A 20,773-nucleotide genomic window follows, 5' to 3' on the forward strand; every position below is an offset into this window, starting at 1 on the left:
GTAACTCCTGGATCAGGAGCAGTGTTTCTGCTTGTACCGCACAGTTTGTAAGAGCTTTTTGTCTGAAGTGTTGGGATTTCACTGTAGTTCTTGGTTGAATTAGTTAAACTTCTAACATGAGCCTTTTTTTTGCTTGACTTTAGCTTTAATTTTCATTGCACATCGTTCGCACTTCGTACCGGATGAGTTGACGAGCCGCGGGGATCCCTAACGTGGCAGAATTGGGACATAGACTTAGTTGATCTTCCTCCTGGAGCTGTTGACTTTTGTTTTCTTAGAGAGTGCCTGGGGAAGCAACTGTTAGGTTCATGCTGTTATGCTGCTTCTCTGGTGTTGTCTGGGGTTTGCAGAGCCTTTCTGAAGACCCCTGTGGTCCATTAGACTCCTTGAGCTGCAGCTTTGCTTTCATCCAAGACAAGAGTGTCCTGCTCCGTTAGCTGAAACGGTGCTTGGTCACTGCACTCCCCCCATCAGAGCCAAGTGTGATTTTGGTTTTCAAGTTAGATAGCAAAGACTTGGCTGAGTACCAGGAGAACTGCTGCTTCGGTTCCTGACTGCTGCTTCGGTTCCTGACTGCTCAGGGTAGCCCTTACAGAAAAGGGCTTGAAACTGCAGCATCAATTCTGTTCATAGCGTACAGCTCAGGTCTGAGCTGGTCCATACATGAGATGTGAGGTCACTCGCATATAAGCGTCAGTGTAGGTGGTGTTGAAAACTGGAAGGTTTGGGCTGAAGTGAGGAATTGAGGCCAGAGCAAACGCAGCCATATAGATGCAGCCTGAGCCCGGTTGTGGCCTGGGATCCTGCTGTGCTAATTGCTGTACAAACACAACAACTGCCGTGACCCCCAGGAGACTTAGTCTGCAAGTCGTCTTTGCTGGAGTAAGAAAAGGATGATCTAAGAATTCGAAATAAGGAGAATACTCTGTTAATTCCATCTGGGTCGCAGCAAGTGGTTTTGTGCTCATAAGCACAAAATGCAGATGAGTCAGATGCAGCCATGTGCGGGGTCCAGTTGATGTCAGCAGGCTCTGCCTGTGTGCAGGACAGGGCTCAGGCAGCCCAGAAAACCGTGCTGCCTGCCCTGATGCACAGTGTCTCGCACACAGAAAGCTTTCCCTGGTAAGTAAGGCAAGGTGGTGTATGCAGATCGAGATCCAGCAGTGGGAGCAGACATAGCTCGCTCTCCTGGAGCCCCCCAGCCTCTGCTTGCTTCAGTTTTCAGTCGGTGTAATGTCTGCAGGGACCAGTTCTCCAGTGTTTATTCAGGCAGCTCTCAGAGGCTGGAGGGAGACTTCATCCCGAGGTTTTGGGCTGTGCTACAGGCTGTGCTGCCCAGCTGCTGTTTTCAAATGTGAATATATCGATGTGGAGAGGTGAACAGAAAGAATGCAACAGGCAGGATGTTCAGGGTGCAAGCAGCACACAGGCATAAGATACTCGTAAACTTACCTCTCGTGTTTGCTTTGCTCAGAGTTCATGGCAAGGCTCTGGTGTGTAAAGTCCGCTGGATTTTGAGGCCAAAGACTGCAAGAGCCTTTCCCAGTGGAGGAAATTCTCATTAATCACATGCTCCCATGCACCAGGAGAGACACTGTTTTGACTTCTTGTTTGGGCTGTTGGAACTGTTCTAATCATTTGCATCTCCTCTGCAAGCTTTCACATATAATGTGAGCGCATGGAAACAGCGAAGGATCTGAGGCTATTCCAGGGAAATGAGTAATCACTTCTGCTAGAAAAGCAGCAGAAATGAAACACGCGGTCCTCAGACCCGATAAAAGATCATCAGAATGCAATCTGCGCAGATACAGAGCAATGGGAACATCAGCCAGAGGAAAAAGATAGTGAAAGTTGGTGGCAGCTCTTGGAATAGCAGTTACCCCTTGAGGCTACTTTATTTTGTCTTCACTAGTGAGCTTAACTCTCATGTGCAGCCGTGGCAGCTTCTGCAGATAGAGAATTGTCTGTGTGCTGCTTAGCTGGCTGTGCTGGGTGAGGATTTGTTCTGGAGGAAGGGGATGGATGACCCAAATGGTCCTTTGGGACGGAGCACAAGGTGTTAGGAGTTGGAATATGGGAACAGGATCTTAAGTGCGTGTTCCATATATTCATTATATCCTAAAAAATAGCCAAAAGATGGGGCATTGCCCCAGGGCAGATGTAACTGGTGAACATAAAGCATCCTCTGGTGCATTGTCCCAGGGCAGGTGCATCATGCACAGCACACAGGATGGCTCCCAACTCTGCAGCTCAAGCCTAGATTAGTTGTTGGGGTCATTTGTGACCATGATCTTTTGTTAAGGTCATTATGAAAAACAGCCTCATGTTTGAACCTTAGAATAGCCCAAAGTTACTACTATTAATATCCGTGGTAGATTGACAGTCTCATGGCACATGGCAAATAAAGCACATGTCTGCAGAGGCAGCTCCTTTGTTAGGCTTCTCAGGCTGAGCAGATTTCAAACGTAAATAACTTGCTGAGTTAAAAGTTTTTTTTAGCATATTGGACTTTCCTGCCTAAAAATGCTAGTAACTGCAATGTAGTTTGCTCAGGGGCGAGTAAAAGCAAAGTTGCAACTGCAATAAAAGCAAATTAAAGTATTTATGAATGTATAATCCTCTATTCATTTCTCTTCTCTCCAAAAGCTTGAAACTTTGACACAGTTTCGTGACAAAATTGCAGAAAATGAAGAGATACCAGCGTGTCACTGTTTCCAGACTTTCTACTTTGCCCAGTTAGTCCCCGTTATCAGTCCGTAAGTGTCAGGTGGTTTGTGCTGGTCCTTAGCTCAGTGCTGCTTCCTCAGGGCACGGTCTGCCTCGCTTGCCTTTGCCACAAGCAGATGCACAGGGAGCAGTAGGAGCAGGAACAGGGGTAGAACGGGCTTTTTAAAGTATGGTGCCGTAAGTGCTTTCAAAATCCATTTTGTTTACCTTCAAGCGTCCTGGAAGGCTTGAGAACAGGCAGTGTCTTTTAGGTCCTCTGCGTATAACAAGACGAAAACTGTTTCAGCAGAGGTGTTAAAAAGTGAACGTGGTTCAAAGCCCGGGGACTAAAACATCAGTTTTGCCATTTACCTTCTGCTCTGCGCGGTGCTTGGCACTTCCATCATTGCTTCCACTGGCAGCGCGAGGAGCGGTGCGTAATTCAGAGTAAAGAACCACCAGTGTAAACAGCGCTCACTAAAGTGGGATCCTGCCATGTCGGGGTTGGAAAAGATTAGCAAAGAATCTCTAGAAGGCGCATTTTTAACCGAATAAAAGCTGGCTATACACTGGATTTTCTGATATTTTAAACCCATGTTAAATTCCCCAGGTAACTGCAGAGATGAACAATAGGGATCACGTTAAGAGTTCTGATCTTACTGTTATACAAACCGCCTTGCTGGTGGTAGGCGGGGTGGAAAATCTGAATGCTGCTTATTAAGGTAGACAGGAAAATGATCAGTCATGCCTTTGGATGAAACAATCACTTAAGAGGCCCTCCTCCCTTCCAAGTGTGTGCATAACTCTTGCTTGTTAACAGGAATTCCACGTGAATATTGATTGGGAGTAAGTGGTTGGGTGAGTACATGTTCTGCCTGTCAAACCATTTAATGTTCAATTGCACATCGGGGAAAATGGCAAAGGCAGCTGGAAAGTGAAAGAGGAGAGCAGGAGCACGCAAGGGAAAAGAAGTGTTTTAGTGGTCAAGGATCTGAAGAGAAAAAGTTGGGGAGAAGGGAAGAAGAGTAAATGGCAAAAGAAAGAATCTGAATGGCTCATTGTTTTTAGGCTTAAAATACCCTCCCCAATCCAGTGCTTACTTCAGGTCACACTGCATGGAAGCAATTGCTGCTTGAGGGTGAAGTGGGGCGTGATTAGTATAAACAACCAGGGAAAGGGGCTGGACTTTCTGTAGTTTTTCAGTGCCCTGGAGAAAGAGCTCCTTTCCTTACTGAAGCTTTTTGCCTCCGCTGATTATGTTCCTGGGACAGACTTCTTTCTGTTCAACGTAAGAGGAACTGAAGAAGTCACTGGTCCTATTAAAGTGACTTGAAGAACTTACTGGCTAAGTGGTGGTGAATGCTTTTGATTTTGACCATTGGTTTTCCAAGATCTGCTCTAGGGAAGCTTGGACAGCTATTATTTTACACCAGCCTGGGTTAGCACAGTACCAGTTCTGCTTCAGAGCTCAATTTTTCTTCCCTGGATCTTCCGAGATCTTGTTCAGCAGTTTCCCGAAGCCATCCTTCCCACTTGACATGCTGTATTAACAACAAGGTGTCTCAACTTTTTAAGAAGAGCTGTTTTCTTTCCTAGCTTGGCTGTTGCTTTTCCACACAGGAGCTATTCCTTCTTGCAGGCTGAACAGTCTCAGTGAGTGGAGCTCCCAGCGAAGCCTGCCCAGAGGCTATCCCTGCTCTGGCGACCTTGCTGACAAGACAGATAAGCCCTTTCAACAGAGCACAAGTGTGTGTCATGTTGGAGCAGCCTAACCAGCCAGCCTATCTACATCTATAAAGTGTTAACAGGAGTTTGCTTGGCCAGTTAAAAGCGCGTGTTCCTCCAACCGCTGCCTTCTGTAAGGGTTTGCTGCAAGCGCCGTTAGACTCCGAGAGGTTTGTGGTCTTGTGGAGCAGACAGATCAAAAATACTGTCCTTGATTTACCTGCCTCAGCGTCAGGGTCACAAAAATCTTGTGTGGTTAAATTCACCTGTTTGTTGTGCTCCTGTCAGAAATGGGAAGAGCCTGTGTCACGTCCTGGTGGCATTCAGGCACCAACAGTGCATGCTATCGAGCCGTCTGCATGCAATTACAGTTTGGATTTATGTCCCAGCATCACGGGCAGAGTCATTACATTTGGTTTGCACTTAAATTGCTTTTCCACTTGTGTATTTTCCCCTCCTCGCTCCTGTGGAGAGACAAAAGCAAAACAAAGCCACCCACAAAACATATGCACTCGCTAGGCTGTGGTGGATCTTCCTTGCTTTGATCATTTATTACACAAAGAGGAACTAAAATCAGCATCAGGATTTAAGGATAAAAGTGCCTACACGCCGTGTGATCCTGGGCCCTATTGGCTTTCAAATGAAAACGCTACCCGTGTTGATTAGATGGAGGCTTGCAAAAACTTGCTTGCAGTGACAACAAAAAGGAGATGCTGTCTGTGCCGGGGATGGGGCAGGGTGGCTGTCCTAGCCCCTGCTCTGAGTTCAATTCACATCTGGCTCATTCTGATTCTCGCTGTCTCTTCCTCCTTGTCACAGGTAGGACTCCACTTTGAGGCCAGTGATAAGATATGTAAGGTGTATAGCATGAAAACACCGACCTGTCATCTGCCAGCAGCTGAACGACCCCTTTCAAATACTGATTGAGCCCCTTCAGACAGCCTGTGCAGTGCCCCACAGCCTCATTCACATAGGTGGTGCAGAGCCATGTGGTTTCCTTGTATGAAATCTGCCATTTACCTCATAGGACTCTTCCTCCTATTCCTGTAGGACATTTCGGTTCCTTCTCAGCAGGGTTCAGCACTCAGCAGAGCCTCTGCTCTCCTTTTCATCCTTCCTTAGTGCTTGTTCCAGACAGAGGCTGGGGACTATGAGGAGATGGAGGTTGCCGAGAGCAGTGGATGGGTCTGAGAGCTGGAGAAGAAGGGGGTTAAACGCTGGCCCAGCTGTGCTTGCTCACAAGCTGGTTGTTTCAAAACCACCATCGATTATGCCCAGTGGCTCAGAGGTGCTTGCCCTCCTCGTGCCAGGGCTCTGGCCAAGAGGTTTTGAGGTGGAGCTGCACGCGGGGAGGCAAGGTTGTGCTCTGTGGTGTTGAGTTCAGAAAAGATAAGGCAAGCTCCTCACGGCGAGGTCGTGGCAAATAATGAGAGATGCTTTACGCAGCGTTTTTGTGGGTCTGTTCCCTTTGTGAACACATCATTTAAAAAGCCCGTGCGGAGTGCTATCTTCGTGAAGCATCGTGCAGAAAGACTGGTGCATGTGGAACCACCCTGTTGCTGGTGGGGGGACGGCTGTGCCCGTAACAGGGACGGGCTGGTCTTCAGGAATCTTCATTTGCTTTGATGTCACAGCAGGTTGTGTAATGTGCTGAGTCGATAAGGCAGCCTCTGTTTTTAAAGATGACTAACCTCTAATCCTGCCTGCCCCACACATTTTACTCTGCTAATAGATTAAATGCTGAAGGTTTAGGACAAAAAAATACCCAAAATCATATTGTGGCAAGTCAAAGAAGTCTCGTGAGAGTAAAAGAAGTCTAGTGAGAGAGGGAGAAAGCTTTTATAAAATTATATCAGTCACCTCAGTGGATCTAATGCACAGCATAAGGTTATCTGACAAACAGAAAGTTTAAATAAATGTTCTCAATGCAGAAATATCCAGAGAGGGTACGTATGGTTTTGAGCCCCACGTCTGTCCCAGCCTTTGTGCTTCTCCATCCTAAAGCACCAACACAGGCCAGGAATGTAACCAGGTGAAGGAACACCCTGTAAGTACATCAGCAGATGGAGAAATGCCTTCAGACTTCCTGCCATTGTTCGGTACGGCTGGAATAGCTCTGTCAGCCTGTTCTGTACAATTACATACGATGGTTTTAAGTGAAAACAGCCTGAAACGGTCACAGATTGTGTTTGCTGCGCCTTAGAAAGGCCTTGTTCTGCAGGAGAAGTAGCAAGAGGGAAGATCCTGACGCAGTCTCAGACAGACCATGTAAGCCTTTAAGGGAAGGTTGGGATGCCTGTAAACCCCGTGCAGTTTTCTTTTCCCCCTCTCTTTTTGTGTCTGACCCCAAAATGTGGTGGCTGCTTGGCCTGCGGCTGCTCTGCTCTCGCTGCGCATGCGGCCGGCACCTGAACAAACAGAGCTGGAGCTGCGGCGGCCCTGGGGCTCCGCCAGGACTCCTCGGGGAAGGAGTGATTCAGAGCATCTGAGAGAAGTGGGGGCTGCTTCCATGCGTCCTTGCTTCCTGCCCAGAGAATAACGCATGTGGCGTTACTTTGGAGAGAAAAAAAAGCGGGGCTGTTCGCTTAAGCAAGCTCAGCACACGTTGGGTCAGCTAAAAATGTGCCTTCTTGTCGGGGTACCAGACCTTGAGCATCATGCGCGATGCTGGAGAGGCTGAGGTGGCAGTGCAAAGTGGCAGCAGCTTTCTCAGGGCAGCTGGGAAGCCCGAGGGCTTAGGGCTGAGCTTTGGGCAGCTCAGGCTTTCAGGGGAAGGTCTCATGCACTGAAGTAGGGGACAGCATGCTGCGGGTTTCCAGCTTGTCACCTGCACATTTGCCCCGTTCTCTGTTGCCTTTCCCTTGCGAAGTAGAACTTTTACAAGTCCTGATACAACAGAGGAATTTTTTTTTGATTAAAAGTCTCTGACACAGCATTTTCAGGAGTAAAATGTTAAGATCATGCAAGTTTTATGCTGATAAACTATACAAATAAAGTCACAACAATGTTCTCTATCCGTATTTCCATAAGAGGAATCACTTGGGGCTGATTTTAAGTTACAGAGCATAATGATGTGACAAGAACAGAAATGTCTCTCTCTCTGCCACTGTAAGCACTACCATGTTTTCCAGATTACGGGCTGCTCTTCATCCTTTCAGGGCAATTGCTCAGGCAGCTTCCACCAGGAAGCTGTTTCTGTGTAGTGAACAGCGGGGTGAAATCAGATGGCAGATGTAAGGTGGGAGTTTAGGAACCCGTATCTTAAATCTTCTTTAGCGTTTCTAGGAAGATTGATATTAAATCTCTGTCTTCCCTGAATTGAGAAGGTGGAGGAGGAGGAGGGCAGGTAATTCCAGGCATCACTTAGTCATGGTGTGTGTGAGCCGGTTTGTGTTACCGTGTCTTTGATCTCGCTTCTGGCCGTGCCCTCTCTGCGTGGCCTGTCTGTGACACCGAGCCTCGCATGTCCTTCGGTAGCAAACCCCATAACTCTTTCTGGCTCCAGCACTGTTTTTTTTTTCACTGCTTTCCCAATGTGGAAATATTAACTGAACTCCGGACTTCTCCATCTCTGGCTGTAGCCTTGTGATCTCGCTTATATGCTCCTTTTGAGAATGTGCTCACGTTATTAATAGAGCCTTACCGAGGTGTGGAGCCTCTTTTGAAGCTTGATTTTATTTTTGATGCCTATAACAGGTGTGGGTTTAATAGGTTTGCTGTATTAAGGCTTTCTTTTTTTCTCGGCGAGCCCAGCCAGCCCTGTAAGCTGACACGACATGAAGGCCAGGCATGTGACTGCGCCCTGCCTCTAGCCTCACTTCACACCACGCAGTTGTGCTGCAGGCTCCCAGCAGCCAAGGCAGACTTAATTCAAGCTTTGTCTAAACCAGGAGGGTTTTGTGCCGATTGTATTTAAATCAGTCCGAGCAAAGCCCCTCGTGCATTCCCATCTGAGGGGCTGCTTGCTTTGATTTTCCACTGTCAGCTTTCTAATGGGCAGCTGCTGAGGGGAAGTAAATGTGGCTCTAACAACAAAGGAGCGTGTTTGCACTGCTCTCTGCATCGATTTCACAGAAGAGGTTTGAAGCCATGGTCTAAATTAAACTGATTAGTGTACTCCAAAGGACAGGCTTGCTGCGAAGAGGAAGGTGAATTCTTCTTCTATTAGGTCTACTGGAAAATGTTTCACAGCCTGTTTATCAAACAAATATTCACAAAGACGCTTCAAACTAGGAAACCCACCGGGATTAAAGTGTAACTTTACCTCTAAAATACAAGCTGAGATTCCTGGAAATGCTGCAAGCTTTTGACTTTGCGCCACCTGTTGTTTTCCTGCCACCCCCTTCGGCTCCCTCCTGACTTAGAGCAAACCCAAACACGCTTTGCTTCGCTGGAACATTTTGCTTGTTTTTCCTGTCTCTGAGCAGCCTGGAGAAGGGCAGAGCATGCGTTTGCTTCCCGACGTTGTCTGCATCAGCTCGGTTCAGCAAAAGGCTGGCTGAGGCTAACCCAAATCCCCAGTAACCCCCAGGGGTCTGCTGGGGAGCAGGGCAAAGCACAGGGGCTGAGGGGCTGCGGCACCTCGTGGTGTGGATGAGGGTCAAGAGGTGGTGGCTGAAGGCTCGGTTCTGCTGACCCAAGGAGCTGCCACGTGCGTGCAGCTCGTGGTGTTAAACCCACCCAGCGCTGGCTTCGAGTCACCTTGGTGTACAGCACTGGGTTGTTACAGCCCATCTGCTTTAGCAAATGGGTGTCCCCTGGAATGAGGGTACCAAGCTGGGAAATGCAACCCTTTTAACTACATCCTCCCTTGTTCATGAGCAAATCCTCGTGGACTCGGGCTCCTCGGTCCCTGGGATTTCTTTTTCACCAGAGCAGCTTTCACTCCAAGCCCTTGGTCCTCGGCGAGGCAGTCGTGCAGCAGCTGAGGCCGGCAGTGCATTCCCACGCAGATGGATAACCCAGAGGTAGAGAGGGGTTAAGAAACTTGCCCAAGGCGGATGAGTCAGTGCCAGAGCTGGGAATAGAAAGTAAAGAGACTTGGCTCGTACTCCTGGCTCTAATTGCTCAATCTCGCGTTGAGGCCTTGTCATCTTATACTCTTGAGGTAACGCTGGCCCAGGCGAGGCGGGGAAATCTGTTTCCAGGCTGTGATACCTAAGGAGAGGGGAGAGGAAAAGACACCTGGAGGCAAATTGGTTGTGGAAGGACCAGTAATTTGTGCTTTAAAGCCCGGTCCAGCAATTGGTACTAAAATCTGATCTGTCACCTTTGAAGCCGAGGAATTGTAAACCAAGGAGCGAGCCAGTAAAAATCCCGGCCTTGTGCAGTCAAAGGAGAGAGGTAAAGTTATAACTTCATCACTCGTCTTCCGTCTGTAAAACACCTTTGTGATAAGAGTTGGGAACAAAGGGAAACAAGCTGAAAGGATCCAAGTACTAACAGGAAGGGTTAAATCACATTTCAGCTCTTACTGTAAGAATGAAAAATGAAATGTAATCAAGCTAGCAGAAGGTTTGGACTACGTTGCGCTCATATCACATGCTGTGTATAGGAAAAGTCAGCAGGGCTGCTTTTGTTTGAAGTGCAGTGCTTTGAGAGGGTGCAGTACTTTGCAGCAAACTGTCTGACATTCCCCAGCTGGGACTGGCCCGGGATGGTGTTTGGAGCTGAGAGCTACATTTGGAGTCAGCCCATGTTTGAAGGAGACAGGGAGAGGGAGAGAAAGCAGCCTGTTGTTTTCCTGTGTGAAATAACGCATCCATCTCATCTGCCAGCTGCAGTGCAAGCAAAGCGAGAGGCAAATGGACAGGAGTCACCTGGAAACTGCGAGCGTGGCTCAGACAATATAGCTCTTTCCTGCCCTTTCCTTCCCTTCTTTAACTCAGTCCTCCGGGAAGGGCTGGGAGATCTGGCAGGCAGGCAGGCTGGATATATGTTGAGCAACTAAAGCACAGAAATATTAATACTCCAAAAAAATAACATTGGCTTCTGAGGAACAGCTCGTGTCCAAACTCACTCCGTGCTCTTACAGCCTCAGCTGCCCCGCGCAGGATTTGTCAGGTAGTTTATGGATTCTTCGTGTTCATTTGTACAAGCCTTCATTTCCTGTGCATTTACAGCCAGGTTCAGCTCAGCCATCGCAGCCCAGATGAGATCAGAGTTGAACTCGCAGCCCCTTCTTCAGCAGAGCTCCCAAAGCGTGTTGGGCTTTGCTTTCGCTGATGTCTGCGGCGAGGTACTTCCCTGACTCAGGTCGCACACGCTCATTTAACAGCCTCTGTTATTTTGAGAAGGGAAAAAAAAAGATGGAAATTTTTGAACTGGCGAGTTTTACCTATGGAGGCCTTGCAAAAGAAAAACCAGTCCTTACGGAAATGAAATCCTTCTCACCCGTGTGCTCAGTTAATGGAGGACACAAAAACCTGGGCACAGCGAGTTTTCCTGTTTCAGTCACCCTGTTAACAAACCCACCGGAGCTCTGTTCCTCTGCATGGTGTGGGTGTGAAAATTCAGCCTTCATTTCTAGCCGTGAATGAATACTGGTCATATCACTGCTTTTTGTACTGTTTGTGCCTGCAAAGCCTGCATGCCCGTAACCCACGGAGTAAGCGCTTTGGGGACTTAAACTATGACTTCCCTTTGATTTTCCTGAGGCCTTTTTGCACCATATTAGCAGAGCATTTCTGTAGTGGTGTAAAATCTGTCCTTAACGACTTGTGAGCCTGCACTGAATTACCTAAGTAGCATTTAAAGTCCTAGCAGCGTTTCTGGGACTATTTCCCCGGTGTGAGCGAGCATCGGGCGCTGCTCGCAGGGTGAGTCTCCAGAGAGCAAATTGTCAGGGGGATGCAGTTCATGGCCTCTTTCTGTTACCAGCACACGTGGCAGCGAAACAGTCTGGTTTTAGTAGTGGGTTAGGAGAGATCAGTGTGGGGAGCAGGACCCTTGCTACGTGCTATAGGAATTTTTGGGGGGCTTTTCTGAACACCTGGGTGAGGCAGGAGGAGACCGGCTCCCAGACACCCGGCAGCTCCAGTGCCTTGAAGGCTGCGGTGGGCTCAGGGAGCAGGTTTTTGTTTCAGAGAGCTGATGCTCTGTCAGGAGAGCCAGGGCGTCCCAATTTGCATTCGAGAGCGCTTTCAGTGGCGGCTGTCTCTTCTTCTGGTTACGCAGCGGGTAGGCAGCCGGATTAAGCCCCGGTACTTGTCTGAACCCTCTCTGCTATCTCTTATTATTCAGCAAGTTCTCAAGTGTCTGCTGAGCGTCTCTATTTGGAGTGCCTCACTCGCAGCCTTGCCAGGAATATCAATGACTGGTCTAAATTCACATCAGGCATGTGCTCTACTTCTGGTGACTAATGCACAATGAATTTTTTTTTAATTGGTTACTGTTCTCTCCGCTGATTCAGGCCAGAAAGGAGTCAGAGGAAAGGACTCGGGGATTTTTTAGTGAGACCTTGTTGAGTACAGATGAGGTCTAAAAGGTAATTAACTGTTTGACAGCTGTGGAGATCTTGAGGAGAGCTTGCACTGCCTCCTCTAAAGAAAAACATCAGATTGAGTCCTTCAGGCTGGTGCTGATAAGGCAGAGGATTGTTACAGGGTCTGATCCTGCAGGCAGTGCTTGGGCAGAGCTTGCGGTACTGCGGAGTCATCCTAATCACACAGTGGGACAGAGGTGGCAGAAGATGAGGCAATGTTTGCAGGAACAACCCGTCTTACAGTATTTCTGTGTGTTACAAATCATGGTAAATAGTCCAAAGCTGAGTGTTTTCAGAAGAATCCCTAGGAATTAGGGAAGTTTTGTAACCTTTCCTGAGACTGTATGTGCTTACCTGTTTCTTGCAGAAAGCTCTGAAAATCCCATCCTCCTTGTAAAAACATGGGCAGTTTGCTTAAACTGTTGCTCAGTGCTGCTTGCCTGCAGGATTAAAATCCAGCCCTGCAGAAGTTGCATGTAATGAGTCTGATTTGGAAGTGCAGGCTTGTAGGAGAGCAAGCCCAAACGACTGGAAGGAGAACTGATGACTTGAGTCAGGACTTGTGGAGAAGGGAAAGCCGTGTACCATAAGAGAAAAATTGTCCAGAAGCCTGCAAATGTCTGAGACCCAATCTCTGTAGTCACAGGAACGACATGGGGGTTAGGGAAGGTGTCCCTGGCATGGTTTTCTCCTAGGATTGCTGCTAAAGACGTGCTGTAAATCACCACGTGTGAACTCAGCGGCCAGCCCGAGCGCCTGCTGCAGCCTTGCTAGTCTCTTTGTTTTTCCAAGAGAACTAAACTGACTCCATTTCTCCTCCTGACCATTTCAGGCATCACAACAGGATCCGTAGCATTGAAGCAAGTCAACTGAAGCCCTACGTTACCCTGGAAACGTTGGACCTGAGTTTCAATGACATCACGGAAATCCGAAACGGCTGCTTTCCACAGGGACTTCACATAAAGGAGCTGTGAGTTTTTCTTGTTGGGAACTGCTTTTGTTGAGTTACCACAGCAGAGAAAAGGGCCTCAAACCTTCTTTAAAAGAAGGAAAGGGAACGACACAAAAAGTATGGGGTTATTCATCAGGATTTTAAGTGCAGAGGAGAATCAGATGGCAGCACATTGTCCTCACTGTCAGGTTATTTATTGAGCTTTTTCATTTGGGTTTCTGGCGTACCCATAAAGAATGCAGATTATTGTTTGTGTTGCACGGGAATGTTGTAGCAGTGAAAAGATGGAATTCATCCTCCAGGTGTTGGTGTTTTCACTGGAAGCCTAGAAGCCAGAGCTGTCTCCAGCAGAACAGTATCTTCTTCCCCAGTGTGGGATCTGTAGGTGCTGCTTCCTAGATCAGCCCCTTTGCATCTGGAAGGGGGGAGGGTGAATGATTATTTCATCATTACAGTTGAAGCGGTTATTGAGTGAAATCTCAGTGGCTAAGAACAGAAATCTCTCACTGGTAATTTGAAGAAAAAGGGGGGGGTAAGCAGAGTAATGCCCTCCCCACAGAGCTTTTTGCCTATTCAGAGAAACATAAAGTGGGAGTGAGCTGTGTTTTAGGTAAATTTGAAAAGGTGCAGACGGATGACTTGCATGCATTAAAGTCTGCACAAAAGTTACTGCCTCTGGTTGTAAGAGGACATAAGAGTGTGTGTTGTACCTGATGTTTGTTTGTTAATGTGTAAGAACAGCCTCTGTGCTAAGACCAGAGTGCGAGTAAGAAAGAGCCCTGGGATAGATGCTAAGGGAAAAATCTTAAGAAATGGGGAATGGCTGGAGTCATCCCGCACTAGAATATTCTCTGGTTTCTGGCTTCCACTCCAAACTTTCTGAAGCAGGAGGTTATAGGAGAGCTCTTGGGAATTGCACTGCACTTCTCCACATTCGTCACAGCGCTCTGGGAAAGGCACTGTGCTTTTTGTGCAGCCAGAAATCCAAGGGAACTGAAGCCACCTCTGTAATTTCACCAGCCTGTCTGGAGACCAACTAAATGCTGATAAAAGGAGATTTCTGACAGAACTGTTCATTTTTCTGCTGTGATTTATTGCAGCTACCTGGGGAGCAACAGAATCAGCACCCTGGAGCCTGGTGCTTTTGATAGTCTGTCACGGTCCCTGCTAACACTTCGTCTGAGTAAAAACAGGATCACTCAGCTTCCTGTCAAGGCGTTCAGGCTACCCAGGCTAATACAACTGTGAGTAGAAATGGGTGTTTTAATTAAACCTAGCCATGCTTTATGGAGACAAAATGCCCCTGAGGATACATGCACCAAATGTCACCCTTCCTTACCTGCTATTTGTAAAACTTAGAATAAGCTATGCACTGGTGCCCTGCCAGCACCGAGTAAAACATACTGGGAGAGTCCTTTTTGTCTTGTAGCTGTTGACCTTTCAGGCCATTCTTTTGGTCAGGTGGGGAGGGATGGGAGCAGCAGCAGGCATCAGCGTCTTGTGCATTGACAGGGTAAGACAAATCCATTCCCCTGAACGCTGCTGGTGTCTGTGGTGCAAGAGAGGTTTGGAAGGATGCGTCTGTTGGGAGTGACAGAGCTCAGCCACCATGTTAGGTTTTCAAGACCACACAGGTATCTTTATGTGGCAATAAAATAGCAATGGCGGAAGGTTGTTAAACTGCAGTGATATTTGGGCAGAGAAAATAACACTCTAGATGAGTTAACACACACAGAATTATTGTCCTGCCTGCAGTCTGCAGGGCAGGAGCTGCGTGGAGACACATAGACATCTGCAACTATAAAAATGCTTTATGTGTAAATAGTAGCTCTAATGGCTTAACTTTTCCCTTCTGCTTTTTCTGCTGGAGAAATGGTCCCAGCCTGTGACCTGTTGTGGTCTTTCTGTCAACTTTGATAGGCAAAAGATCAACTTCTGTCTATCAACAAAAATTCCACAAAGGCTGTTGGAACTCATGCCTCTAAACAGCAGCCTTCTGATTGAGAAGCAGATCCTTAAACCAAGACGTGTCTAAGGAATGGGTGTGCATCTGTGCTTGCATACTTGTAGGATTCATAGCCAATTTGGGATTGAACAGTGTAGGACAAGAACATGTGTGTCTTAGGAGTCTGTTGCCCCTCAGTTGGAAATTGCTGTCCATTAGCTGAGAGCTTGTAATACGCTGTGTTCATCTGCGTCCTGTGCAAACGTGTAATAAACCAAGGGTCAACTCAATCTATTTAGGAGCAGTTTTCACTGTAAGTTAGAGTGATTGGTATTCTTAGACCCTGGGACAGTCTCACAGCTGGTTGTTTAACCCTGTGAATAAACAGGAACGAATAGCAAGTTATACAGACTTGATGTGTTGTAGAATTTGTTGTGTAGAGTTCTTTTTCTGGCAAGGCATACCTCAGTCTAGGAAGTGCGTTAGGGCAACAGTCTTTATGCCTAAAAACTTTCTAATTGCTTACTTGACTTTAATTACACTCAACTTCAGTGCAACTTCAATGTTGTTTTTTTAAGCTTACTTTTTAAAAAAAGTAAGCTTGGAGTTCGTACGGCTTCGTCATCTTTTCCAAAACAATTTCTGATGTGGTAATCTTCATCATTTTGTTCAACACAAACACCAAGTAGGGAACTACCCCTAGGTTAGTCTTGCATTTGCAAAAAGGACATCCATTTGCAAAGCTCTATCTTCAACTTCAATGCATTGTGTTGGTGAACTTCTCTACTGCCATTATGGAACTGGGATTTCACCTGGCATGCCTTGATCTAGCAATCCATGATACTGTTTGATATGGGTTGGTGAATGGGGGTTGTGATGATGTTCCCATTGCTATTCTGGAAAAAAAAATAAAGGTATTCCCACGCTTCCAAGCTTTAGGGGTTCCCACTCACACAGTGGAAAAAAAAAAAGAAATTTAATGAACCAAGTTGGAGATCTTTGTATACACAGAATACTGACTGCCTCATTATTGGAACAACTTGTTTCAGTCTTTATTAGTTTCTTATAATAGGGAAAAATGTGAAATTTGTAAAGGGAACTGAAAGCTTTCCTTTCAAACTAAGCCATAAAGCTTCCTCTTAGGCTCCCAGTTCATATAGCACCCATTTGTTTCAGAGCACAGTTTTTACAAGTCCTGTAAAAACGGTGGGTTGTAAGGAAAACGATGCCGACGTTTAGTTGTGTCTGTTCACATGGTGTCTCTGCTTGAGAGAAGGTGAAGTGTGAAAATTGATGAAAAGGATAAATGGCCTAAAAGATATTCAGAGAGAAGAGGGTTGAAGAGGAATTGCCGCACTGTCTGTAATTCCTCTGTAGTGAGAGTCTGTCCCAGGGTGAGTTTATTTAAGAGATCACACCCAGCTGACTTCCCTGGCTGGCTCGGGGATTGAAAGTTTCCGGCGCGCTTCTGCTCTCTCTGGGAAAAGTGGATGGAGGAGTTGTTGGCATTGCTGTCCCCATTGTGTGCTGCGCAGACGATTTCGTGAGAAAGGGCTGGGATTTAATATACTTGTATGGCCTTGGTGATTTTAGGGAGCTGAACCGGAATCGCATCCGCCTGATTGAAGGCCTGACGTTCCAGGGACTGGACAGCTTGGAAGTCCTGAAACTCCAGCGCAACAACATAAGCAAATTGACTGATGGGGCTTTCTGGGGGCTAGCCAAGATGCAAGTTCTGTAAGTTGCATTCTTTTCTCTTAAACAGCCTAGACTTCACCTGTTATCTTGTCCTTTTCTTCTTTTAGCAAGGACTCCCCTCAGAGTGCCAGTCCTCATGTTTCTTTCTATGTCCTGCATGCACAGAACTGCAGTGCTACAGCAGCCTTTGTCCCATTGCCCCACTGTCAGCTCAGTGCCAGGTGTTCAATAAAAAAAATCCAGTTTTTCAAGCTGTGGCAGTATTGCTTTGTAAGTTTGATGATTTGAACACTCCGTAAGTTCCCAACTGGGCTTTAAATGAAAGCCTTTCTGGCTCTGCAAATTTCTTTCAACTGATACATGGAAACTATGTGCTGCAGACCTGATTATTCTGCATCTTGGGAAACCTAGAAACCAAGCCAGCCTATCTTAGTGATGCGTTCTTTCCATACAAGAGAGCACACTGAACAGTCATTGCAGAGAAATGCTTGAAACTTGCAATGTGATTGGCTTTCAAGTGTGTTTGCGGGGTCACAAGTGATCAAGGCAGTGTGTTTCTGGAAGCTGCTGTCATGCAGCTGAGACTCTGCAAATACAAACTCCATTGGGATGCTCTAAGCCCAGTTTACGTGCAGTGGAGCGTACCTCAGTCACACCTCAATCTGGGCCTTAAGCCCTCAGAATATACCAGCTTGGTGCCTCCTGACTATGATGGTGGCAGAGAGTTGTGCCTTTGTACTGCAAGGTTGTGTGGGAGTGCGTGGTAGAAAGCCTTTTGCTAAGTGAATACCTTAGACCTTTTGCTTGTGTTGCTCTTGAATTTCTATCCTTTCTTGCACATGAAATGCCTACGCGTGGGTGTGTCCACATAGGTATGTAGGAAATATGTGTAGGAATGGCAAAAACCCCAGTTCTTAGTGGAGATTCTTCGTTGTTGGGAATTCTTCAGCATTTGACCAGTGTTGCTTATCTGTCGATTCCTTCTGATTTTTCTCTACAGCCACCTGGAGTATAACAGCCTGACAGAAGTAAACAGTGGCTCTCTCTACGGCCTTTCATCTCTCCACCAGCTTCACCTCAGCAACAACTCCATATCCCGCATCAACCCCGATGGCTGGAGCTTCTGCCAGAAGCTGCATGAGCTGTAAGTTGGTTCCCCTCGTGATTCATTGGGCAGGGTTTGATGCTAATGTAACGCTGGCAGGCAAGGTAAGGACTCTTCCCCCATCACATGGCCTGCGGCTTCCACTGTATTAACATGTAGAAATGCAGGAACTGCAGCCTCCAAGTGGTGCCCTTGTTATTCATGATGTTATGACCTTCAGAGCACCTGTTTAAAATACTTTTGACCATATACGTTATTGTATACTGGAAGTGTACAGTGCCAAAAGATGTGGAGAGCTTGTGATCTGGGGCTTGCCAACACTTTCTAGCTAGCTAGTTACAAGACATCTGCTGCTTGCCATATAATGACTGTACAGCCTGAAGGAAGCTTTGCTTTGTCCTGTGTATTTACAAAGAATATTCTTGGTTTTAACCAGCGGAGGTTTGGCCCTTTAAAGGCAGTTGTCCTTTCTCCTATTTACACTTTACCCTTCCTGTAGGGTTCAGTTGTTGAAAAGTAAACACACTGACTTTGCTCTCCTGAGATTTCCTGCTGTGAGTATGGTCTCTTTGATAAATGAAAGAAAGCCGTGCTGTTGTGGATAGCCCCACAAGGGCGCCTTTTGGGCCTGTGGCACTGCTTAATGCCTTTTTGAGGAGACACACATGGATGCTTGCAGTATTTACAGAAGTAGCTGTCATCCCCTCGGTGGGACTGTGGAAAGATTCACTTTTTTTCTGTGGAGAACTTGACGCATGTGGTTAGTGGAACTGCAATTCATTCTGCTTGATGCTCGGAAATCTCTTGTTAAACATTGTTACGGGTTCTCCTGTCCACCAACAAGCAGTACAGTAAAGCAACGTCCTGTTTTCAGAGACCTCCCTCTGTACTCAGACTAAGGGTCTGTAACTGCATACCCAGCTGTGAGTCCCTCACTTTTTGGCATGTAGATTCAAAGGCAGTTGGACATGACACGCCATCCCATTGAGGTTAGAAGCTGTAGAATGAACCTGTAGTGCAGTGGCCAACTGGGATCTTTTGTTGAACCCAAAATACTCATTCAAATGGGGATTTTTCTTTTGGCACAAGGAAATCTTTTGTTTTTAGTTTAATACATATGTGATTGTTTAATTACCTAATTTTTCAAACTGTTGTGAAACTGCCCATGCCTAAAGGGCTCCTTTGCATAGTGCTGTAGACAGCCATAGTTCACGTGCAGATTTGCAACTGATATTTTACTACGTTAAGGCAGAGTCAATGCAGAAGTCTTCAAGAGAACAGATTAGAAACAACCACAGCCTGCTTAAGTCTGAAGCATCAAAAAGAGGGGAGTCTACCTTGTTAAGGCACTCACAGCTAGATCCCTGGAATAGCCAAATTCAGATCACTACCAGATCACTACACTGATTTAGTAGTACAGCTCTGGGAGCTTTCTGCTTTGGGATCCAGTGTCTGGTGTCTGCATTGAAGCATGAGTTCTGATGGGATGGGTGCATCCCATCTGTGCCTTGCATTGCTCACGTTAAAATTCTCTCAGGGAGATCTGTGCTTGTCTCTTCTACCTGACACTGTCTTTGCAAACCCTTAAGATATTGATGAAAGGTTACACCTAGTGCCGAGTCCTTTCTATGTCACATGTGGATTGGGATCTCCTACCACAAGTAGTGCCCATGGGCAGCTGTTCTGGCCTAGAGGAGCTTGTTTGGAGTCACTGCAGCAACCTGGTTGCTTTTTTGCCCCGGTGCAGAATGGAGCAGACTTGGAAAAGGGCTGGTGGTCGGAGCCACTGAGGCATGCTTGGCCTGACAAACAGGATTGTGCTAGAGTGTGGGGCCAGGGACGACAGAGCTGAGATCCGAAAGGTAATTATGCGGGTGTTAGCACACATCTCTGCAAAATATTACAAGCTGTTGCAGATGTTGCCTTTAGGGTAAGGCTGCTACAGAGAGCTATCAGATACCCGTAACTGAAACTCCCACAGCCAGAGAGTGCTCGTAGGAGAGGTCTGCTCTGAAATTGAAGGGTGAGGAAAGGAAGCGCTAGATACATCTAGACTGCCGCTGTGCGCTCCTTTGAATGTGTCTGTTACGTTCTTATTAAAAGATCTTTGCTCACCTCCCCTATTACTAAATCTGCTGGGTTTCAGTTATCAGACAATATTGCCTCTGGTTGTACAGGAATGAATTTCAAAGTCCTTGATTGACAAAAAGAGAGACCCAGACCTCCGCTGATCTGTGACGAGGGAGGAGGCGAGCATCTGAAGAGTTGCCTCTCCTTCAGTTGTCAGGAGAAAACATGACTCCGAGTCTCAGTCTGATGCAAAATGCAACAAGAAAAGAGATCTCTTGCCTTCTCATGGGCACGAGAAAGGGCTGATTGTATTCGCCGGTCAGGTGCTAAGGCATCAGTATCATGGAAAAATCCACAGTGGGAGCATACAATTTCATCAGATGTAAATGATGAATTGGCTTCTGGGTCTTTTTTTTTTTTTTTTTCTTCAGAAAGGTGAAGAAGCCTCGCTTCTTACCTATGGTTTGGTCAGTGGGAAGGAAAGGAGGTAGACGTACCTGGTCCAGAACTGTCTGGCAGCAGGAGCTGCAGCTGCACAACAGATTTCCAGTTAACTGCTTCATGTATCGCTTCTGGCAGGCTGCTTTTTGGGTCACTCTTCCACTTCCTTCCCAGGCTAAAAGGGCCGTGTGTAGGCAAGGTATTTCCATGTGTTTGTCCCAGTGATTTCCCTCTGGTAGAGAGATGAGAAGGGGCAGTGGCAGAGACCTGCTGGCTTCTCTCAACCCAGATAATCCAAACTGCCGAGGAGAGGAACGCACTCTTTTGCAAACTGGCCTTTCCCACTGGCAGGAAGCAGAGACCGAATGTGTTGAAGGAAGCCGCTGCCAGGTGCTTCAGCCCCTGAAACCTCCCAGCTGGTTACAGCCACTGAGACAGACGCTGAAGGCTGCTGCTGTCCATCCGTCCTGGTGACGTCAGGAGGAACGGATGGGAACATGCTTTCACCAGTTGTAGCAGGAACCCTTCTGTGTAGAATCAAAAGGAGCTATTTTTTTTTCCTCAGCCAGGTTTAGAATTACTTCTGAACGCTTCTTTTTTTTAAGCCAAATTCTTTAATCGCAGGTGAGGACATAATTTTGACCAGAT

General features: G+C 46.9%; 1 protein-coding gene across 1 annotated transcript in view; it reads left to right on the top strand.

Moving 5' to 3' along the window:
• Positions 1-20,773, top strand: part of LRIG1 (leucine rich repeats and immunoglobulin like domains 1) — an 85,443-nt gene that overhangs the window by 41,400 nt on the left and 23,270 nt on the right. The window contains 4 exon segments of the mRNA XM_027467906.3: positions 12,747-12,884; positions 13,967-14,110; positions 16,405-16,548; positions 17,510-17,653. Coding sequence (XP_027323707.3) covers positions 12,747-12,884; positions 13,967-14,110; positions 16,405-16,548; positions 17,510-17,653 — 570 coding nt within the window.

This window comes from Anas platyrhynchos, chromosome 13 (genome assembly GCF_047663525.1).
Source record: "Anas platyrhynchos isolate ZD024472 breed Pekin duck chromosome 13, IASCAAS_PekinDuck_T2T, whole genome shotgun sequence".
In the NCBI taxonomy this organism is placed as follows: domain Eukaryota; kingdom Metazoa; phylum Chordata; class Aves; order Anseriformes; family Anatidae; genus Anas; species Anas platyrhynchos.